The 23,656-nt window shown below is 41.5% G+C and overlaps 1 protein-coding gene across 1 annotated transcript in view; it reads right to left on the bottom strand.

The window, feature by feature from the left end:
- Positions 1 to 744: 744 nt before the first annotated feature.
- LOC125271096 (adhesion G protein-coupled receptor E1-like) overlaps positions 745 to 23,656 on the bottom strand; it is a 29,765-nt gene continuing 6,853 nt past the window's right edge. Inside the window, exons 2-18 of the mRNA XM_048195057.1 lie at positions 13,995 to 14,060; positions 13,715 to 13,837; positions 13,335 to 13,460; positions 12,612 to 12,740; positions 10,489 to 10,617; positions 10,330 to 10,385; positions 9,828 to 9,917; positions 9,591 to 9,744; positions 9,374 to 9,490; positions 9,064 to 9,290; positions 8,236 to 8,406; positions 7,958 to 8,152; positions 5,410 to 5,627; positions 2,736 to 2,894; positions 2,459 to 2,630; positions 1,685 to 1,774; positions 745 to 1,178 (exon numbers count right to left, since the gene is read on the bottom strand). Coding sequence (XP_048051014.1) covers positions 1,134 to 1,178; positions 1,685 to 1,774; positions 2,459 to 2,630; positions 2,736 to 2,894; positions 5,410 to 5,627; positions 7,958 to 8,152; positions 8,236 to 8,406; positions 9,064 to 9,290; positions 9,374 to 9,490; positions 9,591 to 9,744; positions 9,828 to 9,917; positions 10,330 to 10,385; positions 10,489 to 10,617; positions 12,612 to 12,740; positions 13,335 to 13,460; positions 13,715 to 13,837; positions 13,995 to 14,060 — 2,267 coding nt within the window. The 3' untranslated portion in view covers positions 745 to 1,133. The remainder of the gene's footprint in view (positions 1,179 to 1,684; positions 1,775 to 2,458; positions 2,631 to 2,735; positions 2,895 to 5,409; positions 5,628 to 7,957; positions 8,153 to 8,235; positions 8,407 to 9,063; positions 9,291 to 9,373; positions 9,491 to 9,590; positions 9,745 to 9,827; positions 9,918 to 10,329; positions 10,386 to 10,488; positions 10,618 to 12,611; positions 12,741 to 13,334; positions 13,461 to 13,714; positions 13,838 to 13,994; positions 14,061 to 23,656) is intronic.

Below are 23,656 nucleotides of genomic sequence, written 5' to 3' on the forward strand. Positions count from 1 at the left end.
GATGACATTGATAGGTGAAGCTCCGCCTCCTGATATTAATGATTCATGTACAGTCAGATGATCTTTGTCTGTGTGTCAGTAAATCAAACCAGCGACTAAACGCTCAACTTCACGTTGTCTCTCTTAGTAGGATGAAAATAATCTGTTATTTAAATGGTGATTAAATTATATAAAGAAAGCGTTCAAAGAACGCTCCCTTTACAATCTCTGGAGCTGTCAATCAAACAGAGTGAGTTTATCAGTTCTGGACTCGCACCAAAACTCCCGTTTTATTCAACGAATCTCTTAGTTATATCACATTTGCACTGTTAGTTATGATGAAATCATTCGTTAGTGTGCAGAAATTGATGAGATCACAGCTTTCATGATCTCAACAACATGTCTGTGATCGACTACAATGTTCATCACTGCAACCTTTCATGCCACGATCTAAATATAATGCCACAGATGCAACACTTTTCATAATTAATTAACCCTGAGAGCTGTAATAGTAAAAATGCACTAAAAATATTCCAGTAATACTTAGCTATTTTATATGTAAAGATGTCAGCCAATCACAGCAGTGGGCGTTTACACTGAAGTCTCGCAGAGACACGCCCCTTAAAACAGAGCGTTCAAATCAGAGGCTAAAATCAGGGTAGGAAAAATGCCTTTTATTTCTGAATTATGACAATTTTGGATGTAAAAAGCATACTAACATTATAAGTGCACACCAGTAAACATTATAAAACAATAAAACAACACAGTTCATGAGGCGTTTAACTGTTTTTATGACATAATCATGTCAACATCTCCCTTGATACAATAAAACATTGATTATTTTAAAGCTGCCACCATTTGCATGACATAAAATGTAAGATCCTCCACCTGCACAACAAAGTAAAGCCAAATACAGAAGCATCCTGAATATTTTACTCATTTAATGGAGTGATCCGTTTCAGCCGTTCCCATGACAGACCTTTAACTCCGTCTCAGGAAACAGATGTTTGATGAACCCACATCTGCAATCTTCCTGAACAGATGGATGGAAAGCAATACGAAGATCTTCTGACAGGAAAGGCTGAACTGAAGCTTTGTGAAAAGTCTTCAGATATTGTCTTGTGTTCAAGAGTTTGTAAACATCCATGAGGACTTCATATCTGTGACTCTCCTGTGCTGTTGTCGCTCCGCAGCGGTTTCTGTCAAAGTCAAAGGAAGAATGAAGAAGCTGAAGCCACAAACTCTGCTTTAAATCATTCAAACAAGCCCAATTTATACTTTTTTTATGCATACACCAGCACAGGCTGACAGTTGAACGTGTAGCCTGTCAAAATACACTCCATTTAATAGCGTTCATGAACACAGGTGGTCCACACATGCGCTCTATAAAGTTTCATCTTTGTCCAGCACTGTTTTTCTCCAGAAGTCAAGAACAATAAAATGTCTTTGTGTATTCTCATAACCCTCTCACACAAGCACTTGTCAATGTGGGCATCTTTTGTTGTTGCACAGACTCCAGTATTTTGTCTAGTTTCATTTTCTACTGTGAAACGACTGTTTTATCACTTCCTGGAACAACTGATTAGTGCAAAACAAATTCAGTGTGACATGCATACTATTCTGGTGACGAAACTTGCATTATCTGCACTGTATGCGGAGCCTTGCACATGCGTAAAAACCGAAGTATACTTTAGGCTTAACGTACCTGACTGCTGTTGGACTGGCTGGTACTGTATTCTCCTTTCTTCTTTTGTGGGCACATTCGGCCAAACAGACTGTAATACTCCGTCCTGACCTGAAGGGGGCGACACAACAGCCAAAATAAATTATACAAATGATTTGACTAAACAATAACGTACCATATGTTTCTGGTCCAACCCTAGTGGTTGATATGATATTATACAATTTATGCATAACAATTGACCCTTCGCCGGGAGTTTGATTGACAAGCGATCTAACCAATCATAACGCCGAATCCGCCATTTTGTCCGACAAAGCAGACAGGAGTTAGAAGATTAACCTTGGTGGACTTGACCTTGAAAAATGGTGTGTATTTACATCTTTCCGCGTTTTAAACAACATTCCTTCTGATGTTCATGCACGTTTATTTGACGCTATAAATGAACTAGTAGGAAGAGATGATCGGTTCACGGGCCGCTTGATCTGAGGCGCTACAGCGATCTGTCACGACACATTAAAGAGCCACAAAATGCTTTTTATTGTTCGAATTTCTTTAAAAATTACACAGTTTGAAAGCTGGGACTTTGTTTAATATCATAAGTAACCTGCTGTGTCTTGACTGTCGACGTGTTGTCAGTGTCCTCTTTGCTCCGCAATGTATTTTTCACCCCTGTTTTAAACTGCTGAAATCCTGCGAGATGTGACTTAAAAGTCTAAAACAAACCACTGTTACCAAACCTTCAGTGTGTTTGAGTCAATTCATCATGTGTTTTCTGTTGTCATGTTGTGTTTGAAGTACCAGTTTGGACAGCAGGCAGTGCATGATGAAGATGAGCGCCCCCTGTAGGCTGTTGAAGATGATGAAGAGGTACAACATGACTTCAGTCCCTTTCTCCTGGAAGAGGAAGAAGCCAAAGATCCACGTCCCGCCGAGAACACACAACTGAGCCACTGCGGTCACTGTAAAACTCCTACAGAAAATATAATTCATCAAAACCACTGCGATAAAACAAAATTAAAGACTGGCTCATAAAAACTATAACAGTATATGACTGATAGTAAAATAACACACACACCTGATCTGTTTGAGTTTGGAGAGGTCTGGATTGAGATTGGAGAATTTTTTAGCCAGTTTCCACACAGTGATGATGAAGACAAAACAGTTGAGGATGACGATGATGCAGACGGGTATGAAAAAACTCAAGATAAAATAACGATCAAGAGAGAGCCAACAGCTGGAACAGACATGTTAGGATGATAAATCAGTCACATGGTTACACACACACACACACACACACACACACACACAGAAGACTTCCTGTAGCAATTCATCTTTCTCTTTCACATTCCCTTTGACTGTATTCAAGCTTGTACTATTTTAACTTAGTATAAGTAATTTTAGTGCCAGTAATCTCAGTAATAAACTATTATAGTTATTAATATTTTAATTTTTTTTTTTTTTTTTACATATTCCATTTAAAGTTTTAGTGCCTTTTGCGTTTTTGTCATTTTTATTTCAGTTTTAGTTATTTTAGTACTTCAACTTAAATAAAAATGAGAAATTTAGCCTTGGCAACTAGCTGAAATAAAATAAGTTTATTTTTTAAAATATTTTATTTAGTTTAAGTATTCAAAGTAGTTTTTTTTTATCATTTTAGTAATTTTGTTGTGTTTTTGCCATTTTTATACATTTTTTTTTTTTTTTTTTTAAATATATCTATAGAGTTTTTATTATTTTTTTATTTCAGTTTTAGTTTTAGCACTTGAAGTTAAACTAAATACAAATGTGAAATTTTGCTTTGGCAACTAGCTGATTTTTTTTTTTTAAGTATCAAAAATATATTTCAATTAAACTTTTATTGTTTTAGAAATGTTTGTGTTTTTGTCATTTTTATAAGTTTTTTTTAATATGTCTATGAACTTATTCATATTTATTTCATTTTTATTATATATATTAGTACTTTAAGTTAAAAAAAATAAGAGAAAAAATAAGAAATGGTGCATTTGCCACTAGCTAAAAATAAATGTTTTTTTTTTTTCCAGTTTTTATTTCAGTATTGATATTTTTATGTTTTTTTATTAACATGATGCCATCATGACACTTTGCTCTTACACAGAAAGTACAGTCAGACTGCAGGTCTAATATATCTGACAAATCCTGATAAGCGCAGTGAACGCTACGATGACAAAACACTGTGACAGGAACCTCACTGGCCTCATTACTGTGAGTCATCAGACACTCTGTGAATGATTCATCTGGATTTACAGCTTCTGAGTTGATGTTTGACCATCAAGTAACTAAAGGAGAGTTTCTGAAGCCTAACAATGAGTTATCGATACAGGTGTATTTCCTGCTGGAGATCACCTGTTGATGATGCCTATGTGAGTTTTGTGCATCCTATTATCTGTAGGATAATTCTGAAATATAAATATTATTTGAAAAACTTAGAGTAAACAAAAATTTGAAATGTTGCCTTGGCAATAAACTGAAATAAGTTTAAGTTGAAGCACTAAAATACGGAAGAGGATTAGGGCCAAGCAATAATAAAAAAATAAAACCATCTCGAGATTAAAGTTGTTAAATTTCGAGAAAAAAGTCGAGATAAAATGTTGAGAATAAACTCGTTAAATTACGAGAAAAAAGTAGTTAAATTACGAGAACTCGTTAAATTTCCAGAAAAAAGTCGAGATAAAATGTTGAGAATAAACTCGTTAAATTACGAGAAAAAAGTCGTTAAATTACGAGAACAAACTCGTTAAATTTCGAGAAAAAAGTCGTTAAATTACGAGAACTTGTTAAATTTCGAGAAAAAAGTCGTTAAATTACGAGAAAAAAGTCGTTAAATTTCGAGAAAAAAGTTGAGATAAAATGTTGAGAATAAACTCGTTAAATTACGAGAAAAAAGTCGTTAAATTACGAGAACAAACTCGTTAAATTACGAGAACAAACTCGTTAAATTTTGAGAAAAAAGTCGTTAAATTACGAGAACAAACTCATTAAATTTCGAGAAAAAAGTCGAGATAAAATGTTGCGAATAAAGTCATTAAATTACGAGAATAAAGTCATTAAATTACGAGAATAAAGTCATTAAATTACGAGAATAAATTCGTTAATTTAATGAGTTTATTCTCAACATTTTATCTCGACTTTTTTCTCGAAATTTAACATTTTTCTCATAATTTAACGACTTTATTCTCAACATTTTATCTCGACTTTTTTCTCGAAATTTAACGAGTTTTTTCTCGTAATTTAACGAGTTTATTCTCAACATTTTATCTCGACTTTTTTCTCGAAATTTAACATTTTTCTCATAATTTAATGACTTTATTCTCAACATTTTATCTCGACTTTTTTCTCGAAATTTAACGAGTTTTTTCTCGTAATTTAACGAGTTTATTCTCAACATTTTATCTCGACTTTTTTCTCGAAATTTAACGAGTTTTTTCTCGTAATTTAACAACTTTAATCTCGAGATGGTTTTATTTTTTTTATTATTGCTTGGCCCTAATCCTCTTCCGTACTAAAATGAATAAATGAATAAAACTAAAATAAATTAAACCTAAACAGAAATATTAAAATAATAATGATAATAAAATGACTAAAATTTCAACTAAAATTAACAAAACAAAACTAAAAATAAAATCTAATTTAAAAAAAATGAATAAAACAATAATAAAGCTACAATAAAACTTAAAATAGGGCTGATTCAGAGATCTGAGACACACACAGCACTGGATTCAGAAACTCACTGTCGATCAGTGCCGTATCCCCGCGGATAAGAGATGGCAGAGATAATGACGATGACGAGAGGGACTCCGTATCCCACCGCATACATGTAGAGATGTTTTAATGTGGTGTGAAACACCAGCACAACCATCCGATAGAGCTGAACCCCCTCCAGCAGCATCCAGCAGAACGCAGACAAGAAGAAGTAATGAAGCAGGCCAGCCACAATCGCACACGCTACCTGAGAGATAAACACAATCAACATTTGTTCTTGACATTAAAGTCTAACTCTTTTACAAAGAATATATAAAATAAATAATTTTCTGGAAAAAATTGCAATATCAGTATTTTCACAAGTTGAAATTTAGGTGTTAGGGTTGGGGACCGCCACCTCCCAGTTAAAGGTGCCCAATAAATGATAATTTTATATATTAAGCATACTGATATTTTAAATGTTATTGTGGGATTCAATAGATAATACAAACCCGATTCCAAAAAAGTTGGGACACTGTACAAATTGTGAATAAAAAAGGAATGCAATAATTTACAAATCTCATAATCTTATATTTTATTCACAATAGAATATAGATAACATATCAAATGTTGAAAGTGAGACATTTTGAAATGTCATGCCAAATGTTGGCTCATTTTGGATTTCATGAGAGCTACACATTCCAAAAAAGTTGGGACAGGTAGCAATAAGAGGCCGGAAAAGTTAAATGTACATATAAGGAAAAGCTGGAGGACCAATTTGCAACTTATTAGTTCAATTGGCAACATGATTAGGTATAAAAAGAGCCTCTCAGAGTGGCAGTGTCTCTCAGAAGTCAAGATGGGCAGAGGATCACCAATTCCCCCAATGCTGCGGCGAAAAATAGTGGAGCAATATCAGAAAGGAGTTTCTCAGAGAAAAATTGCAAAGAGTTTGAAGTTATCATCATCTACAGTGCATAATATCATCCAAAGATTCAGAGAATCTGGAACAATCTCTGTGCATAAGAGTCAAGGCCGGAAAACCATACTGAATGCCCATGATCTTCAGCCCTTAGACGGCACTGCATCACATACAGGAATGCTACTGTAATGGAAATCACAACATGGGCTCAGGAATACTTCTAGAAAACATTGTCGGTGAACACAATCCACCGTGCCATTTGCCGTTGCCGGCTAAAACTCTATAGGTCAAAAAAGAAGCCATATCTAAACATGATCCAGAAGCGCAGGCGTTTTCTCTGGGCCAAGGCTCATTTAAAATGGACTGTGACAAAGTGGAAAACTGTTCTGTGGTCAGACGAATCAAAATTTGAAGTTCTTTTTGGAAAACTGGGACGCCATGTCATCCGGACTAAAGAGGACAAGGACAACCCAAGTTGTTATCAGCGCTCAGTTCAGAAGCCTGCATCTCTGATGGTATGGGGTTGCATGAGTGCGTGTGGCATGGGCAGCTTACACATCTGGAAAGGCACCATCAATGCTGAAAGGTATATCCAAGTTCTAGAACAACATATGCTCTCATCCAGACGCCGTCTCTTTCAGGGAAGACCTTGCATTTTCCAACATGACAATGCCAGACCACATACTGCATCAATTACAACATCATGGCTGTGTAGAAGAAGGATCCGGGTACTGAAATGGCCAGCCTGCAGTCCAGATCTTTCACCCATAGAAAACATTTGGCGCATCATAAAGAGGAAGATGCCACAAAGAAGACCTAAGACAGTTGAGCAACTAGAAGCCTGTATTAGACAAGAATGGGACAACATTCCAGTCCCACTTTATATTAAGTGGCCTTAACTACTATGTACTTGCATCAAAAAATAAGTACAATGTACTTATTGGGTTCATATTGAATTGTAAAACACTTTTGCTGCTATTGAATTGGGATACGGGTAAGGTTAGGGAAAGCTTTGGTGGTATGGGTAGGTTCAAGGGTAGGGGTTAGGTGTAAGGGATGGGTCAACAGTGTAATTATAAATATAATTACAGAAATTAATTACAGATGTAATTACATGCAGATGTTTTTCAAATATAAGAACAATGTAAAAACATGTATGTACACAATAAGTGCATTATATCAAATCATTAATTTAAATGTAAGTACATAGTAGTTAAGGCCACTTAATATAAAGTGGGACCAACATTCCTATTCCTAAACTTGAGCAACTTGTCTCCTCAGTCCCCAGACGTTTGCAGACTGTTATAAAAAGAAGAGGGGATGCCACACAGTGGTAAACATGACCTTGTCCCAACTTTTTTGAGATGTGTTGATGCCATGAAATTTAAAATCAACTTATTTTTCCCTTAAAATGATACATTTTCTCAGTTTAAACATTTGATATGTCATCTATGTTGTATTCTGAATAAAATATTGAAATTTGAAACTTCCACATCATTGCATTCTGTTTTTATTCACAATTTGTACAGTGTCCCAACTTTTTTGGAATCAGGTTTGTAAAAGGATCTTAGTAAACATGTAAGATTTGAATACTTAAATGCATTTTAAATGTGTTTTTTGGTTGTGGGACAGCAGTTTGCACCAATTCTGTAGAATGGCCCACATAAGACACACACCCTGTTGTGAGTACTGGAGATCCCGCAGAGGAAGACGAGGTCTGCGATGAAGAGGCACACGCACAGATGAAGATGAATGCTGTTTCGGGTTCCTTGGATTGAGCGGCAGATCAGGAACGTCAGGATACAGAGAAATAAACAGACCAGAGACAGAACTAAACCCACACGTGTGATCAACACCAACTCAAACGAGTCCTGAAGGAGAGGAAAAGGGAAAAAATCATGATCATTTGATCTAAAATATGTATAATGTCAGATTTTCTGGGTCACAGATGTACCTGCATGGGATAAAGGGCCATCAGCACAGCGAAGCTACTGAGATGAGAGCAGGAACAGCCTGTGTGAGTGCTGTTAGACCACGCCCTCTCACAGCCCCGCCCAGACCACGCCCCCTCAGCCTCATTCCAGAACACACAGGAGTAAGCCACACCCCCAGACTCCGCCCTCTCCTGAAGAAGTGAGAAGACCAGATACTTAAGATGATCAAGTTGTTTTTAATGTGACATGGTAGCTGGTAAACCAGCTAGAATCTAGCTTAAACTGGATTTTTATACAGGAAAAAGCCACTTTTCCACAGAAATTACCCGGAACAATTTGTCCCAGGAACTTTTTTCCCCCTAGACCTGTTGCTGTCTGTGTTTACATCATGGTCTGAAGTACCATGAAGATTAATCCAGCGAAGTACGACTGCATGCAGCTTTCCAGTTCCCGCTGGATTTCATAAGTTTAAACCCTCTGCTTTATAAGTTTAATAAAGCCTAAACCTCGTCGTCGGTCCATCGGCCATAATTTTTAAACTCCATTATTGATTCAAATAGCAAACAACTCACTGCACGCACCACAACAGACTAAAAAAAAACAGACCAATCAGCATGTTCAGTGCCCAAGTCCCACCCCCAAAAGTTCCTGAACTTTGAAAAAGTACTACCTCGTGAGCAGGGACTTTCTGAAGCGGAAATTTTACCCAGAACTTAATTTAGACCCTAGTCCCTGCATTCAAAACACACTGAGTACCACCCCAAAGTCCCTTTAGTTCCTGGGGAAAGTTCCTGTGGTGGAAACGCGGCTATAGTTTTTCCAGTCGTTGTGCTGGTCGGGATCTTCACCTCCGTGTGGGTAAAGATGAGCATCACCGGCTCAGACAGCTGTTTGGTTTCTGGATTACTGACGACGGCCGTCACCACCTTCGAGTTGAGCTGATAAGTGACGTTTTTCCCCTTCACATCTGATCTCTCTCTGCTCTCCTGCTCCTGTGATGTTCTGCTGATCTTGTGGAACTGATGGCCAGATGTGTCCAGATCTTTATAACTGACCAGCGCCACAAACGCAAAACCTACAGGAAAACGACATTCACATCCGGTCATGAATGTGCTGGTGCTTTCATACGTACATATATGTGCATGTGTGTGTTTGTACCTGGATATGATTTCCCTACAACTGTCTCCCAGCTGATGTTGAAGAGGGCGGAGTCTGTGCTCAGAGTGACACTCCCAGTGGGCGGAGTCTGACTCCGCCTGACTGCAACCTCAGCGACTGTGATTCACATGATCATACAGAAGAACACTTTCAGCACTCAGGATTTCTTTCATTGTATTCATATTGTAAACACATTGAGATGATGTTTGTGTCTCACAGGTGTTGTGCGTCTCCATCCTGGTCACAGGCTCTTTAAGCTGAGGTCCAATCAGACGCATGCTGTTCTCCACCGCATCCAGAAACTGACTCAACATCTTTCCGCTAGTGATGTTTCCATCCGACAGCAGATCATCAGTGGAATTGAACAAGTTCTGTGGAAAAGACATTGATTCAGCCACTGTGAAAGTGCATGTACACAAACTACTGTGTGAATATATTACGCAGTGTGTTTAACCTCCAGTAACATCTCTCCAGTGAACTGTTCTGCTTGTGGATCATTCAGAGACTCACAGCTGTTCTTCAACAGTGACATCAAATGCTTCAACTAAAAGACAACACACAGAAATCAGAATCTATGAGTCTATAAAACTTTGTGGGAACAGTGATTTGCAATGTTTCTAAACCATTAAAATGTCCAGTTGTATTGTCATGATTAAAACATTATATAAAAGTTTTTGGTAATATTCCAAGAATGTCAACGTTAACATTTCCGGGAATATAAACAACCTCATAAGGGATGTTGTTCTGAGAACATTTTCTGTCAAAACGATGAGAATGTTGATAAATAACAAGGATGTTCCAAGAATATTGTTCCCAGAAGGTTTTCTCTCAATGTCATGATCAAGAACGTTCAATAAATTATATTTTATCTTAACATCTACATAATCTTAACCATGTTAGCTGGGCGTCTAATGATAATTATAACAGCCACAATAAGCAATAAGTTCACATTCTACCTTCTCCAGTGTGTGTCCAGCGTCAGGCTCAGGTTTAAACTGATCACAGTTCATTTCTGTGCACAACAACAGCAAAGATCAAAATAATGAACAGAACAACCTAAAAACTGCATCTAAAATGAAGTGAATAATAGTTTGCCCCGCTGTTATAATTCTCACCGATGCATTTTGACTGGTTGTTGCCGTAGTTACTGTAACCCTGGTGACATTTGCAGCTGTATCCGCCTGGATGATTGTAGCAGGTGGCATTTGTGCCACAAACATCTGGATCTTCACACTCATCGATGTCTGTGAGAGAGGGAAGATGGATGAAAGAACATTCTCTGTGCTGTTTGTGTCATTTTAAAACGGTCAAGCTTATGGGAAGATGCTTCAGGATGTCCACATTTTAAGTTGCCGGGTCAATTTGACCCATTCCGATTTTTGAGTTGTCAGAAACACTAGTTAACCTATGATGTTTTTCTTGAAATTTTGTGACTTTTTCTCAATTATGCTCATGAAAACGCCTGCAAAGTGTCAACACACTCTGATAACATTGTGCGTATGAAACATCTATTACGGTTATGATGCTCCGATCAGGATTTTTGCAGCCGATACCGACTACCAATTTATTGTCATCATGTTCGGCCAATCCTGATCATTCAAGCATTATAAGAGATGTATCAGCTCTCTGTTGACCCCTTACACCCCGAAGGCATTTTTAATGTAATGGCTTATAACTACAAAAAAACAAGGTACCATTTAAAGACACGGTCTCATTTGATAAGAAAACCTTTCAGATTTTGAATAAAATAGATTTTGATCTTGTTACTTTTGTTATTATTCGTGCTTGACATGATGACTATTAGAAAGTATATTATGGAAGGTCATATAATCAAGTTTGGGCTTGTTTACAATCATGTCAACTGCATCTGTGCCAAATTTTGTGTTGATATCTCAAAGCAATCAAAAATTAAGGCATTTGAACCATTGCAGCCTTTTTATCAAAAGTCCAAAAAAAGCCCTCTTCAAACACATGATCTGAGTGTTTTACTGAACATAAGAACTAAACGCCACAATAAAGCTCAAATATATTTATAATTACATAGAATAAGTAAGAAGTAATAAGATCCTGTTTGATGAGTGTTTCAGCTTCTATTCCGTGGCGTACGGTAAATCAAGACCTGCTAATCTGATCCATCGACACACTCTCCAGCTGTAAAACAGTGTCTGATTGATCCACATCGTCCGATCCAGTTTCCATTGGTTGAACTTTCATGATCGTGGGGCGATCGGATCCGGATCTCCTATAGCTTTAGCCGAGCAGCATGTCAATGTCTCTCCATGAGGATTTTCTCAAGATCTGCATCATGCTATGTTGTGTTTGAGCTCTTTTGAATCGAGATAACCTTCTCTAAATAAAGATGTGTGATTTACTATGGTTTACTAAAGGATTAGTTCACTTTCAAATTAAAATTTCCTGATAATTTACTCACCTCCATGTCATCCAAGATGTTCATGTCTTTCTTCAGTCAAAAAGAAATGAAGGTTTTTGATGAAAACATTCCAGGATTTTTCTCCTTATAGTGGACTTCAATGGCCTCCAAACGGTTGAAGGTCAAAATTGCAGTTTCAGTGCAGCTTCAAAGGGCTTTAAACGATACCAGACGAGGAATAAGGGTCTTATCTAGAGTAATGATCGCTCATTTTCTAAAAAAAATAAATAAAAAATTATATACGTTTTAACCATAAATGCTCATCTTGAACTAGCTCTAAGTGTATTACTGCCCTCCACAGGTCAAAGTTTGAACTAATTTTTATATACTTGCACTAGCATATTGAATATGACAATTTAGTTCAAACCTGTGGAGGGCAGTAATACACTTAGCAGTGTCTACACTGACAGAATTCCAATAGAGAAGAAGAAGAAGAGAGCTAGTTCAAGATGAGCATTTATGGTTATCTAGATAAGACTCTTATTCCTCGTCTGGGATTGCATAAAAGGCTTTAAAGCTGCAATGAAACTGTAATTTTGACCTTCAACCGTTTGGTGCCCAGTGAAGTCCACTATAAGGAGAATAATCCTGGAATGTTTTCATCAAAAACCTTAATTTCTTTTCGACTGAAGAAAGAAAGACATGAACATCTTGGATGACATGGCGCTGAGTAAATTATCAGGAAATTTTAATTTGAAAGTGAACTAATCCTTTAATATCTCCTGAAGTTACAAAGCAGAACGTGGCGCAAAAGCCTCATCTGTGAACATCCCTAGTTGGCATTAGCCTCAGGACACCGGCTCTCACCTTCACATGGGCCGCTGCTGTCATTCTCATGTTTATGAAACCCTGGAGAACAGGTGCAGAGGAAACTCCCAGGTGTATTAATGCAACTGCTGTGAACTCCACACACTGAGGACAAACACTCATCCACATCTGCAGCAGAAATACACAAACACACGTGCTTCATGCAGATGCAAGCAATGCTGCTGTTGTTTCTGACACAGTATTTACACACATTAAGTCAAGGCATCTTCATTTATATAGCGCTTTTTACAATACAGATTGTTTCAAAGCAGCTTCACAGTGATGATAGGACAAATTCATTAATAACACACAGCACACAACATTTAGAAAAATCCCAAATAATAATTCCAAGCAGATCAGATTTTTATTTTGGTTTCTTTAGCACACATTTTCACATGCAACTGCAAAAACAAAAGTGAAACATAAAACTGGTTGTCGTTACTGATAGTCCTGTAGACTCATTTACTATTTTTATGAAAGCCTTTACTAGTTTTAATTGACTGTTTAGATGCTCAATCAGTGCAAAAAACAAAAAAAACCTGGCCATAACAGAAGTATTAAAGGGATAGTTCACCCAAAAATGAAAATTCTGCCATGATTCACTCACCCTCATACGGCCCCCCATTCACATCCATTATAAACATTGGAGGACTAAGCATATTTTTAAATATATCTCTGATTGAAAATCAAAAAACAAAAGGCAAGCAGAAAGAAAGCACTCACCTTCACATTCTGCCTCGCTCGTCCGCTGGTACCCAAGCTGACAAATACACATGTAAGAGCCAATTGAATTCACACACTCCATATGATCTGAGCAGGCAAATTCATTCTTTTTACACTCGTCTATATCTGACAAGAGGAAAAGACACAAGTTGGCATGAAGTATAATTTACTTAGTTTTACTAAAAATTATTTTATAAATTATATAAAGTTTAAACAATTGTATAAATTGTATAAAATTGTATAAAGCTTATACATTAAAGTCAGCTGCAAATATTGTGTCTTTTATGATAAACTGCTTTTTACAATGCTTTACTTTGTGACTAGGTGCTAAATGAATGTAAATAAGGTGGCCTCCTCAATCCCACAATCCTCTCTCATACCTTTACACGCTCCTGAACTCCTTTCGAACCCATTATTACAGGTGCAGTCATAACTTCCATATGTATTTACACACACGGAGTGATTGCCACACATGCTTGGAAAAATCGCACACTCATTATAATCTGTAAAAGACAAGGAACATCATTACAAGGAACTGTCATTACAAAACAGCTGTAGACCATACCACTACAATTACAAAGTGCATTGAAATACAGATATTAAAAACTAAAAAAAACAACAGTCATACTTTTGCACTGTTCAATACAAGTTCATAATTACCAACACATTTCTTATTATAAAATGTAAATCCAATGGCACATCCACTACATGACGGCAGGAGGAGGCCTGGAAAGAGAAAGAGAAAAAAGGGGGGGCTAAATTAGGGTTCCCAACTTCTGGAAAGAAAAATAAGGGACAATCTTGGTTCTTTATAGGAAAATAAGAGACACTCAAAACAAGGAACAAGGAACACTCAAAATATTTGTACTGTACCAGACAGTGTATGTAATTTCAGTATCTGCAGTTAAGTATGTGCATAAAAGATGTATAAAAGGTTCTTAGACATAAACACTTTTGGGTAATTTTGTGTCAAAATCAACCAAATTTCAGAAACTTTCCCTGCTCAAATTTTTGATGTTCTTTCTTTTCTTTTCTTCAAAAGAAAGACAAACATAAATGAAGAAGAAAGGCAAAATATTAAATGTCACAGATGTATATTTACTGAGTATAATCCAATATTTTGTAGAGGGGAGGTCATAATTACAATTTTCACCTGAGATTTGGAGTCGGATTACAGGGGGGTAAAATGACTTTAGAACAACATCATTATTTTATTTTTTACACAGAGATTGGTAGATCTATTAGTAAAATCTGTTGACGTTAGCAATCTTTGTTGCATTATATGCCAATAGTTCAAAAATGGCAAAAAACACTTTTTGCCCAAAGTTTGCATTTCTGTAACTCGTATTACAGATATCTTAATATCCTTTTAGATTCTAATTCTTAACAAACTTTTCTTTTCTTACTTTTTTAGGCCCAATATGGTTAATTTCCAGAGATAGGGATCTCAATGCACCTCCATGAGCAAATTGGTACACATTTTCAATGGTCGCATATTTTTCTGAAGAACAAATAATGTTGAAACTAGAAATGTATCTTGTTTTTTTCTATCAACACAAATCAACATTCCTATCTGAGTGCTATAAATAGTATTTTTCCAAAGTTTGTGTGCCTGTAATTCTAAAAGTATCCGTCCATTTATATTCTCAGTCTTAATAAACTTTTCTTTTGTAATCTAATTTTAAATGCCCTATATTATGGTTCAATCCCATAGATATAATGTGGCTCCATGTTCAAATTGTTGAATTTTACCCATTTTCTATATATAGCTACACCAACCGATATTAAACATCAACCTCTATTCAAAACCATAAACGTACTTGGTTACTAATGTAACCTCGGTTCCCTGAGATACGGAACGAGTACTGCGTATGGGGAAAGGTCTCCCTTTTTCCCCGCTGCTGAAGCCTTTTCAATAACGCAGTGTAACTGCATCGTCATTGGTTCACTCATAGACAAGTTGTTGAACCAATGACGGCGCGGCATAGCTGCGCGACCTATGGCGACAAAGCGCGCGAATATTCCCGCCGAAATGGGCGGGGTTAGGGGCTATATAAGCAGGCGTTTCGCCATAGGATTTCAGTGTAATCGACTGAAGCGACGACCCTGAAGCCGCAGCCTCGTGGCACGGCAAGTGACGCAGTACTCGTTCCGTATCTCAGGGAACCGAGGTTACGTTAGTAACCGAGTACGTTCCCTTTCGATACTTCACTCGTACTGCGTATGGGGAACGAATTCAACCACGCCGTGCCACGGCTGGGAACGATACAGCCTGATATTGGACACATGGGAGTGGGTCCAAAAGACAAGCGAGAAGGCAAAGCCTTAATCGAACCCTAGTTACACTTAAGGAAATAATTCCTGGGGTTGTGTGAGGCAGAACTCGCCAGAGGCCGCTTAATCACACTGAAAGAACCCGAGCTTGCAAGGTCGGGACATCGAGATGATAGAATCTGACAAAAGTGGACGGCGAAGACCAGCTGGCCGCCTCACAGATGTCTTGAATGGAAACTCCGTTGGACCAAGCCCACGAGGAAGCCATTCCTCTAGTGGAGTGGGTCCTGACTCCTATGGGGCAGTCTGCACCCAGTGAGGAGTAGCACAGGTTAATAGCGTCCACTATCCAACGGGAAAGGCGCTGTTTTGAGACCGGAGACCCTTTGGTGCGGCCACCAAAACAAACAAAGAGCTGATCCGACTGCCTGAAAGGCTGCGATCGCTCCACATAGGTCCTCAATGCCCTGACTGGGCAGAGTAGCTCTAGCTCTCGTTCATCCGCCGAGGGAGGAAGAGCAGAAAGCGAGATGACCTGAGCTCTAAACGGGGTTGAGAGCACCTTAGGAACGTAGCCATGCCTAGGTTTCAGAACGACCTTCGAGTCTCCAGGCCCAAATTCAAGGCATGCAGGGCTCACAGAGAGGGCCTGCAAATCGCCAACGCGCTTAACCGATGCCAGTGCTAACAGCAGAGCGGTTTTTAGCGTTAGGGGCCTGAGATCGGCTGAACCCATTGGCTCAAAGGGGGCTCCCTTTAAGGCCCTGAGGACCAACGAGAGGTCCCAAGTGGGAACGGTGAGGAGGCGAGGAGGATTCAATCGCCTAGCACCCCTCAGGAAACGGATTATAAGGCCGTTACGTCCCACTGATTGGCCAGCAATGGGAGCATGGAACGCCGCAATGGCTGCTACGTAAACCTTAAGAGTAGAAGGGGTGCGCCCCATTTCCAAGCGTTCTTGGAGAAAAGACAGTATGAAGGATACGTCACTCTCCACAGGGTCTATGTTGCGTGAGGAACACCAATCAACAAAGACAGACCATTTCTGGTCATAGAGGCGTCTCGTGGACGGGGCTCTAGCCTGAGAAATGGTATTTAGGACGTCCCCGGGGAGGCTGGTCGGCTCCCATCGAGGGACCAGAGGTGCAGAGCCCAAAGCTCCGGCTGTGGGTGCCAGATCGTTCTGTTTGCCTGAGAGAGGGGGTCCCGTCTCAGGGGAATCGGCCACGGGGCTCTCAGGGAGAGCTTGAACAGCTCCGAGGACCAAACTTGGTTCCTCCAGAGCGGGGCCACCAGAAGGACTCTGTGTTGGTCTTCTCTGATGCGCCTGATGACCTGAGGGATCAGTGCGATCGGAGGGAAGGTGTAAAGGAGCGTGCTGGGCCATGTATGGGCCAGAGCTTCGACTTCCTTCGAGAAAAATGTTGGGCAATGAGAGTTGTCTTCTGAGGCGAAGAGGTCTATTTCTGCCCTCCCGAAGAACTCCCAAATCTTGAGGACCACTTGGGGGTGGAGCATCCACTCGTCGGAGGGGATGTTGCTCCGTGACAACATGTCTGCGCCCAAATTGTTCCTGCCAGGAACATGAGTCGCTCTGAGCGACTGAAGCCTCGGAAGAGCCCATTCCAGAAGACGTTTCGCCAGAGTGCATAAGCGGCTGGACGAGAGACCGCCCTGGTGGTTTAAATATGACACCACTGTCATACTGTCCGATCGGACTAGAACATGACGTCCTGTCAAGTGAGCCTGAAAAGACTGAAGGGCCTTCATCACTGCTAGCATCTCTAGACAGTTGATGTGTAGACGGCTTTCCTCGTGACTCCACGAGCCGAAGGCCGGTCTGCCCTCGCACACAGCGCCCCAACCCGAGTTGGAAGCGTCCGTTGAGAGCACCGTCCTTCGTGAGACCGCCTGTAAGGGTACTCCGCGCTTGAACCACATAGGGTCCATCCAAGGTTTCAGGGCTAGAAGAAAGGCCTGATTGACTTTGAAACATAAGCGGCCGTGCCGCCAGGCGCTGGGAGGAACCCGGAACTTCAACCAGTACTGAAGAGGCCGCATCCGAAGAAGGCCGAGCTGCAGCACCGGGGAGGCGGAAGCCATCAGCCCTAGTAGCCTCTGGAAAAACTTCAGAGGGAGACAGGCTTTGTTCTTGATTGAGGCCGTGAGCTGCTGAATCGTTAGAGCACGCTCCGGCGAGACTACTGCCGTCATGCGTCGAAAACTGCCCCTAGAAACGAGATTCGCTGGGTGGGGCACAGCGAGCTCTTGGCTAAGTTGACCCTGAGACCCAGACATTGTAAATGGCTGAGGAGCACGGATCTGTGGTGTTCCAGCTCGGCTCGCGAACGGGCTAGAATGAGCCAGTCGTCGAGATAATTCAGGACCCGGATTCCCATTTGCCTCAGAGGGGAAAGCGCCGCGTCCATGCACTTGGTGAAAGTGCGAGGAGCCAGAGACAGCCCGAAGGGCAGGACCGTATATTGGTACGCCACTCCCTCGTATGCGAATCTCAAGAATCGTCTGTGACGGGGGGGCTATCTGGATGTGAAAATACGCATCCTTCAGGTCCAGCGAGCAGAACCAGTCCTCGGGGCAAATGTGCGCGAGGATCTGTTTCAGCATCAGCATTTTGAACTTCCGTCTCATGAGGGAGTGATTCAAAAGTCTGAGGTCTAGAATGGGTCTGAGACCACCATCCTTCTTGGGGACCAGAAAGTAGCGGCTGTAAAAGCCTGACTCGCTCTCTGTCAGGGAAACTATTTCCACAGCTCCCTTTCTTAGCAACGTCATAACTTCGGCTCGGAGGACATGAGCGTCGTCCGGATTGACCGAGGTTTGAAGCACCCCGCCGAAGCGAGGGGGCCGTCGTGCAAACTGGAGCGAGTAGCCCTGGGTTACGATCCCCATAACCCTTTCTGACACATCGGGGATGGCCTGCCAGGCCTCGGCCCGAGTGACAAGGGGTTGAATGATATCGGGTGACAGACCGCCGTTGAGGGGGTCGTACACCGAGAGGGGTGGAAGAGGAAATTTGCTCTTTTTTAGATGAGGTGAAATATTGTTCGCCGTGAAAACGGCGTTTGGAGTGGGCGCAACAGGTGTGGGCCCAGCTATCACTTGGAGCATGTTTCCCACGCCCGGAATTAAATGAGGCGGAGGGGAAATTACTCGTGGGAGCTTTGGGGGCTGTCCGGTCGCAACGGGACGATCCCCCATCCTCTTCCTTCCTGACGAATCAGGACGACTTCGGAGGCACCGGGTCCAGCACAATCTTGGGCCGGGGTCCCTGGCGTCTCGGGAAGGGAGGGCGCTTCGCAGGGCGCGAGCGCTGGCGATGCTCCTTGGGTGGCGCTGCTTGTGTTGCGGGTGGAGCTGGCTTGTTCTGCTGAGCCGGCGCAGTCCTGGGGCGGCTGGACGCAGAAGCAGAGCTGGAGCGCTTCGGCAAGAAATGCCTCATAGCCTGAGACGATTTCTGCGCAGCAGTAAAGCGCTCGGTGAAGCCGTCCACTGCAGGCCCGAAGAGACCAGAGGGAGAGACCGGGGCGTCTAAGAAGGCCGTCTTATCCAGGTCCTTGATCTCCGTTAGGTTGAGCCACAGGTGGCGCTCCAACACTACCAGGCTGGCCATGGAACGCCCGATGGCCTGGGCCGTAGCCTTCGTGGCTCGCAGGGCAAGGTCGGTGGCGCTGCGAAGGTCCTTGAAAGCCGGCGCGTCAATTCCAGACTCGTCCAGCGAGCGGAGGAGTTTGGCCTGGAAGACCTGAATTATGGCCATTGTATGGAGCGCGGAGGCAGCCTGGCCCGCCGAGGTGTAAGCCCGTCCAGCCAAAGTAGAGGTGGTCCGACAGGGCTTGGAAGGAAGGGCCCTCTTAGTCTTCCATCCCACAGCTGCGGGAGGGCAGAGGTGAGCAGCCACCGCTTCGTCTAGGGGTGGCAGGTGCTCGTATCCCTTCTCTTCGGCGCCGTCGACGGCGGTGAGGGCGGAGCGGTGCGTTGTGTGAAGGCGGGCGGAATACGGAGCGTGCCACGACTTCGTGAGCTCCTCGTGGACCTCAGGAAAAAAGGGCGCTGAGCGCAGGCAGGCGACACACTCGCTGTGACCGTCGCTATCGTGCAGGGGGGCCCTGCACGTAGCACATGAGTGACGGGGCATCGTGAGACGCCGGTGCCGTGAAAACGGCAGTTGGGTGGCTCTTGTAGAGCGGCGAGGGCCGCGGAAGCTCTTAGAAGCGGTGAAAACTGCTGAAATCGCTCTTTTAGAGCGGCGTTAAGCCGCGGGTGAAGCTCTCAGGCGGCGCGCCGGATGGCGGCAGGGGACGCACAGGAAGCGGCCGGGAGCGGGAAGCGGGAGGCGGCGGCCTGAGTCCTATCCCGATTCTCTTCCACCGGCTGTAGACGTGAAGACAACACGTGTGAAATCGAGGTGTAATCAAGCTATGCCTTTGTTTTGAATGCGCGACCTCTAGTGGTGAAAATTTACATATTGTGGCTTTAACAAGTAACCAACAGTTTGTTTGCGACTGACTGATAGTTGTATCCTAATTTAGTTACTTGATGTTTGGTAACAAAGGGCCTACTTTGCATCAGCAACACTGACTCACTGACAAACAAGTCATTCATAAGAAGACAACTGATGGCACCTGTATTCATAGCAACTAGAATCTAACTAATTAATCATTTGATTGTTAATCATAAATATATAGGGCTGCTTCTCAGTATAATAGTTTTCAAGAACATTTTGTAAATTGGAAAACTATTTAGCCTAGGCTACTAAAACGAACACCAAAAATTAACATGAACTGTTAAAAATTATAAAATAAATAACCTTTAAGTTAATTCATAGGTTTTACCCAGACAAGTGCTCTCTCAGAAGACTTAAGAATGATATTGATACCCTCTGTTCTTTTTGTTTAGAGAAACCTGAAAATACTTTAAATTTATTTTGGAATTGCTCTCATACACTGACATTTTGTTGTGACATTTGTGACTTTATTAAATGTTGTGTGAATCCAAATTTTAAATTTGCATACAGAAATTTAATTTTTGGCTTTCATGAATGTGAAAAGAAAAATTATATTTATTTTATAAACCTTATTTTTCTGTTTGCCAAATATCACATTCATAAATGTAAATTAGTGACAAGGGGTTGAATGATATCGGGTGACAGACCGCCGTTGAGGGGGTCATACACCGAGAGGGGTGGAAGAGGAAATTTGCTCTTTTTTAGATGAGGTGAAATATTGTTCGCCGTGAAAACGGCGTTTGGAGTGGGCGCAACAGGTGTGGGCCCAGCTATCACTTGGAGCATGTTTCCCACGCCCGGAATTAAATGAGGCGGAGGGGAAATTACTCGTGGGAGCTTTGGGGGCCACACTGACAAACACACAAATACACTGACATTTTGTTGTGACATTTGTGACTTTATTAAATGTTGTGTGAATCCAAATTTTAAATTTGCATACAGAAATTTAATTTTTGGCTTTCATGAATGTGAAAAGAAAAATTATATTTATTTTATAAACCTTATTTTTCTGTTTGCCAAATATCACATTCATAAATGTAAATTTTTAAAGTGCAAACCTCTTGAAAGTGTGATGAAAGTGTATTTTGACTCTATTGAATCTTCTAAAAACCTGAAAGCTATGAGAACTGTGGCTGTGTTTAAGGACTTAACACTTAATCTGGACTGAAAGACTGAAAGACAACCATCATTTGAAGTATCACAAAATTCTGAAATTATTGTACATTATGGGATTTTTTCATTATTGATCATACATCGTACAGAGGTCAAAATTATCATACAAATATGATAATTATTGTACATCTGGCAACACTGATCTCAAGTCTTGGCAAACTACTGAGTAGGACCAATCAGAGGCCGCAATTTTATATGCCATCATGTAGACTTCTTACAAAGTATTTAACAGTATTTTAAACATACAAAAATACAAAACACTGAAGTATTTTGATACAAAATACAAAGCCATTTTGATCAAACCTATTTCGACGAGCAGGGCGGGCGAGAGCCGTGAGGGAGCTGTGCGTTGCACCGGTCTCGAATCTCTCAAGGAGGAGCTCCGGAAGCATAAAAGGGGAGCGACAACAGTGAAGGACGAGAGAGGACCAGACCTGGACTTATTTTATGGTTTTATTATGTTTGTGTGGCATTTTACTTTAGTTTTGTTGTTTGTTTATTTTGAATATTATTAAAGTTATGTTTGAACGTTCGCCGGTTCCCGCCTCCTCCTTCCCATATCTACGAACTGTGTTACACCTATCAAATACAAATTACAAAATACTATTTTGTAATTAAAATACGTATTTGAAATACATGTATCATAAGTATCATAAATACTGCCCATCCCTGCCTACACCTTCCCCTAACCCTACCCATTAACTTAATCAGCCGGTTCCCTGATTACCGCTAAATCGCCATCACCTGCTTTCAAATGGAGCGCCATTTAATAGACAGAGCCGTAGTATCACTGTATATATCGCGTTCATTATCGAAGACGATTCATCTGCGATAACGAACATGATATTGCGTAGCTTGTCAGTGAACTACGGCTCTGTCTATTAAATGGCGCTCCACTTTCATTAAACACTTTCAATATTATTTAACACTCGTCTACAGTTTATTTCCACTTTTAGAACATTATTTTCTTTTTCTTTTGAAAATAAATGCGAACTCGGCAAAAGGCGAATTTGAACCCTTGTTGATCGCATTAAAAGCCAGGTCTACGTGCCTTACTTGCTACTACTGTCCCACTGATGATTTGAATTCTGTGTGTCTTTTTAGTGTAAATAGCGTTTGCCAACAAAGGACGCTATTTGCACTAAAAGGCTCTCGTAAGCAAAGAATATATGATTCCGAACATCCCCTTTTTAGCGAATACCAGCCATTGCCATCAGGAAAGAGATTGAGAATGCCAATATGTAAAACGTCTCAGGTTACGTATGTAACCATGGTTCCCTGAGAACAGGGAACGAGACTCTGCGCTGACTGCACTAGGGGAACGTCCTCCGTGACCCGTGCTCGAAATGCCAAAAATCACCACACTCCAATCCTATTGGCCGGCGACAGCCTATCACGTCAAACGGCGCGAACCGTGACGCCTGGGGAAACAGCCGACATCTTCTTGTCTTTGAGCGACTGTAGCAGGCATCCCGCAGCATGGCATGAAAGCGCAGAGTCTCGTTCCCTGTTCTCAGGGAACCATGGTTACATACGTAACCTGAGACGTTCCCTTTCGAAAGGGAACTTCTACTCTGCGCTGACTGTGCTAGGGGAACGATATACCCACGCCGCCATGCTAGAGGAGAATGCCAGTCCAAATGTCTGGACACACATCCGGCAGTTCCAGGGAAAAACCGGGGGCAGAACTCCAAGGCTGTCAGTGACAGCATTCCCTATGGCCAACAGCCCAAGCTGAGCCTAAAAGAGGCCTTCCGAAAAAAGCCTACCAAGGCTGCTCGAGCATCTGGAACCAACATCCTGAGAGGGGGTGGTCCCTTTAAGGGAATGTGGCCAAGGAACCAAAGGAACCTCGGCCAGTCACTAGGGGGGAAAAACCATCCCGCTGCCACCAAGGAGGCCTAGCCAGATCCAGCGAAGCTAAATCTGACCTAGCCAACCTTGTCTGATATACAGAATCTCCAAGCACAAACTCAAAAGAGGAGAGCAGGAAAGAGCGACTGCGAAGGCAGTAAGCAACTCAAACCCACACGCAGAGATGGGCATCCTGGAGAGCGGAACTCAGCTAAACGCTATGGACCCTCGTATGAGGGGAGTACAACCACTCATCCAAGGATCTACTCAGCCGTTAACAAGGTGCTGAGGAGGCTGTGCGCTAAAGACCCCTGACCCAGGGGAGCACAAACCAGCCTGGGGGCCGGTCTAACGGGAGACTTCATAGAAGTCTACAACCAAACCAGCTTAGGGAGCTAAGCACAATTACGCAGTTAACCCCGAAGGGAAGTACAAAGCTCAACCTAACAGACAGACCGTAAAGCGGGCACATAGTCATGGAGGCCGGGAAAAGGGC

Source organism: Megalobrama amblycephala, linkage group LG7 (assembly GCF_018812025.1).
Source record: "Megalobrama amblycephala isolate DHTTF-2021 linkage group LG7, ASM1881202v1, whole genome shotgun sequence".
Classification (NCBI taxonomy): Eukaryota; Metazoa; Chordata; class Actinopteri; order Cypriniformes; family Xenocyprididae; genus Megalobrama; species Megalobrama amblycephala.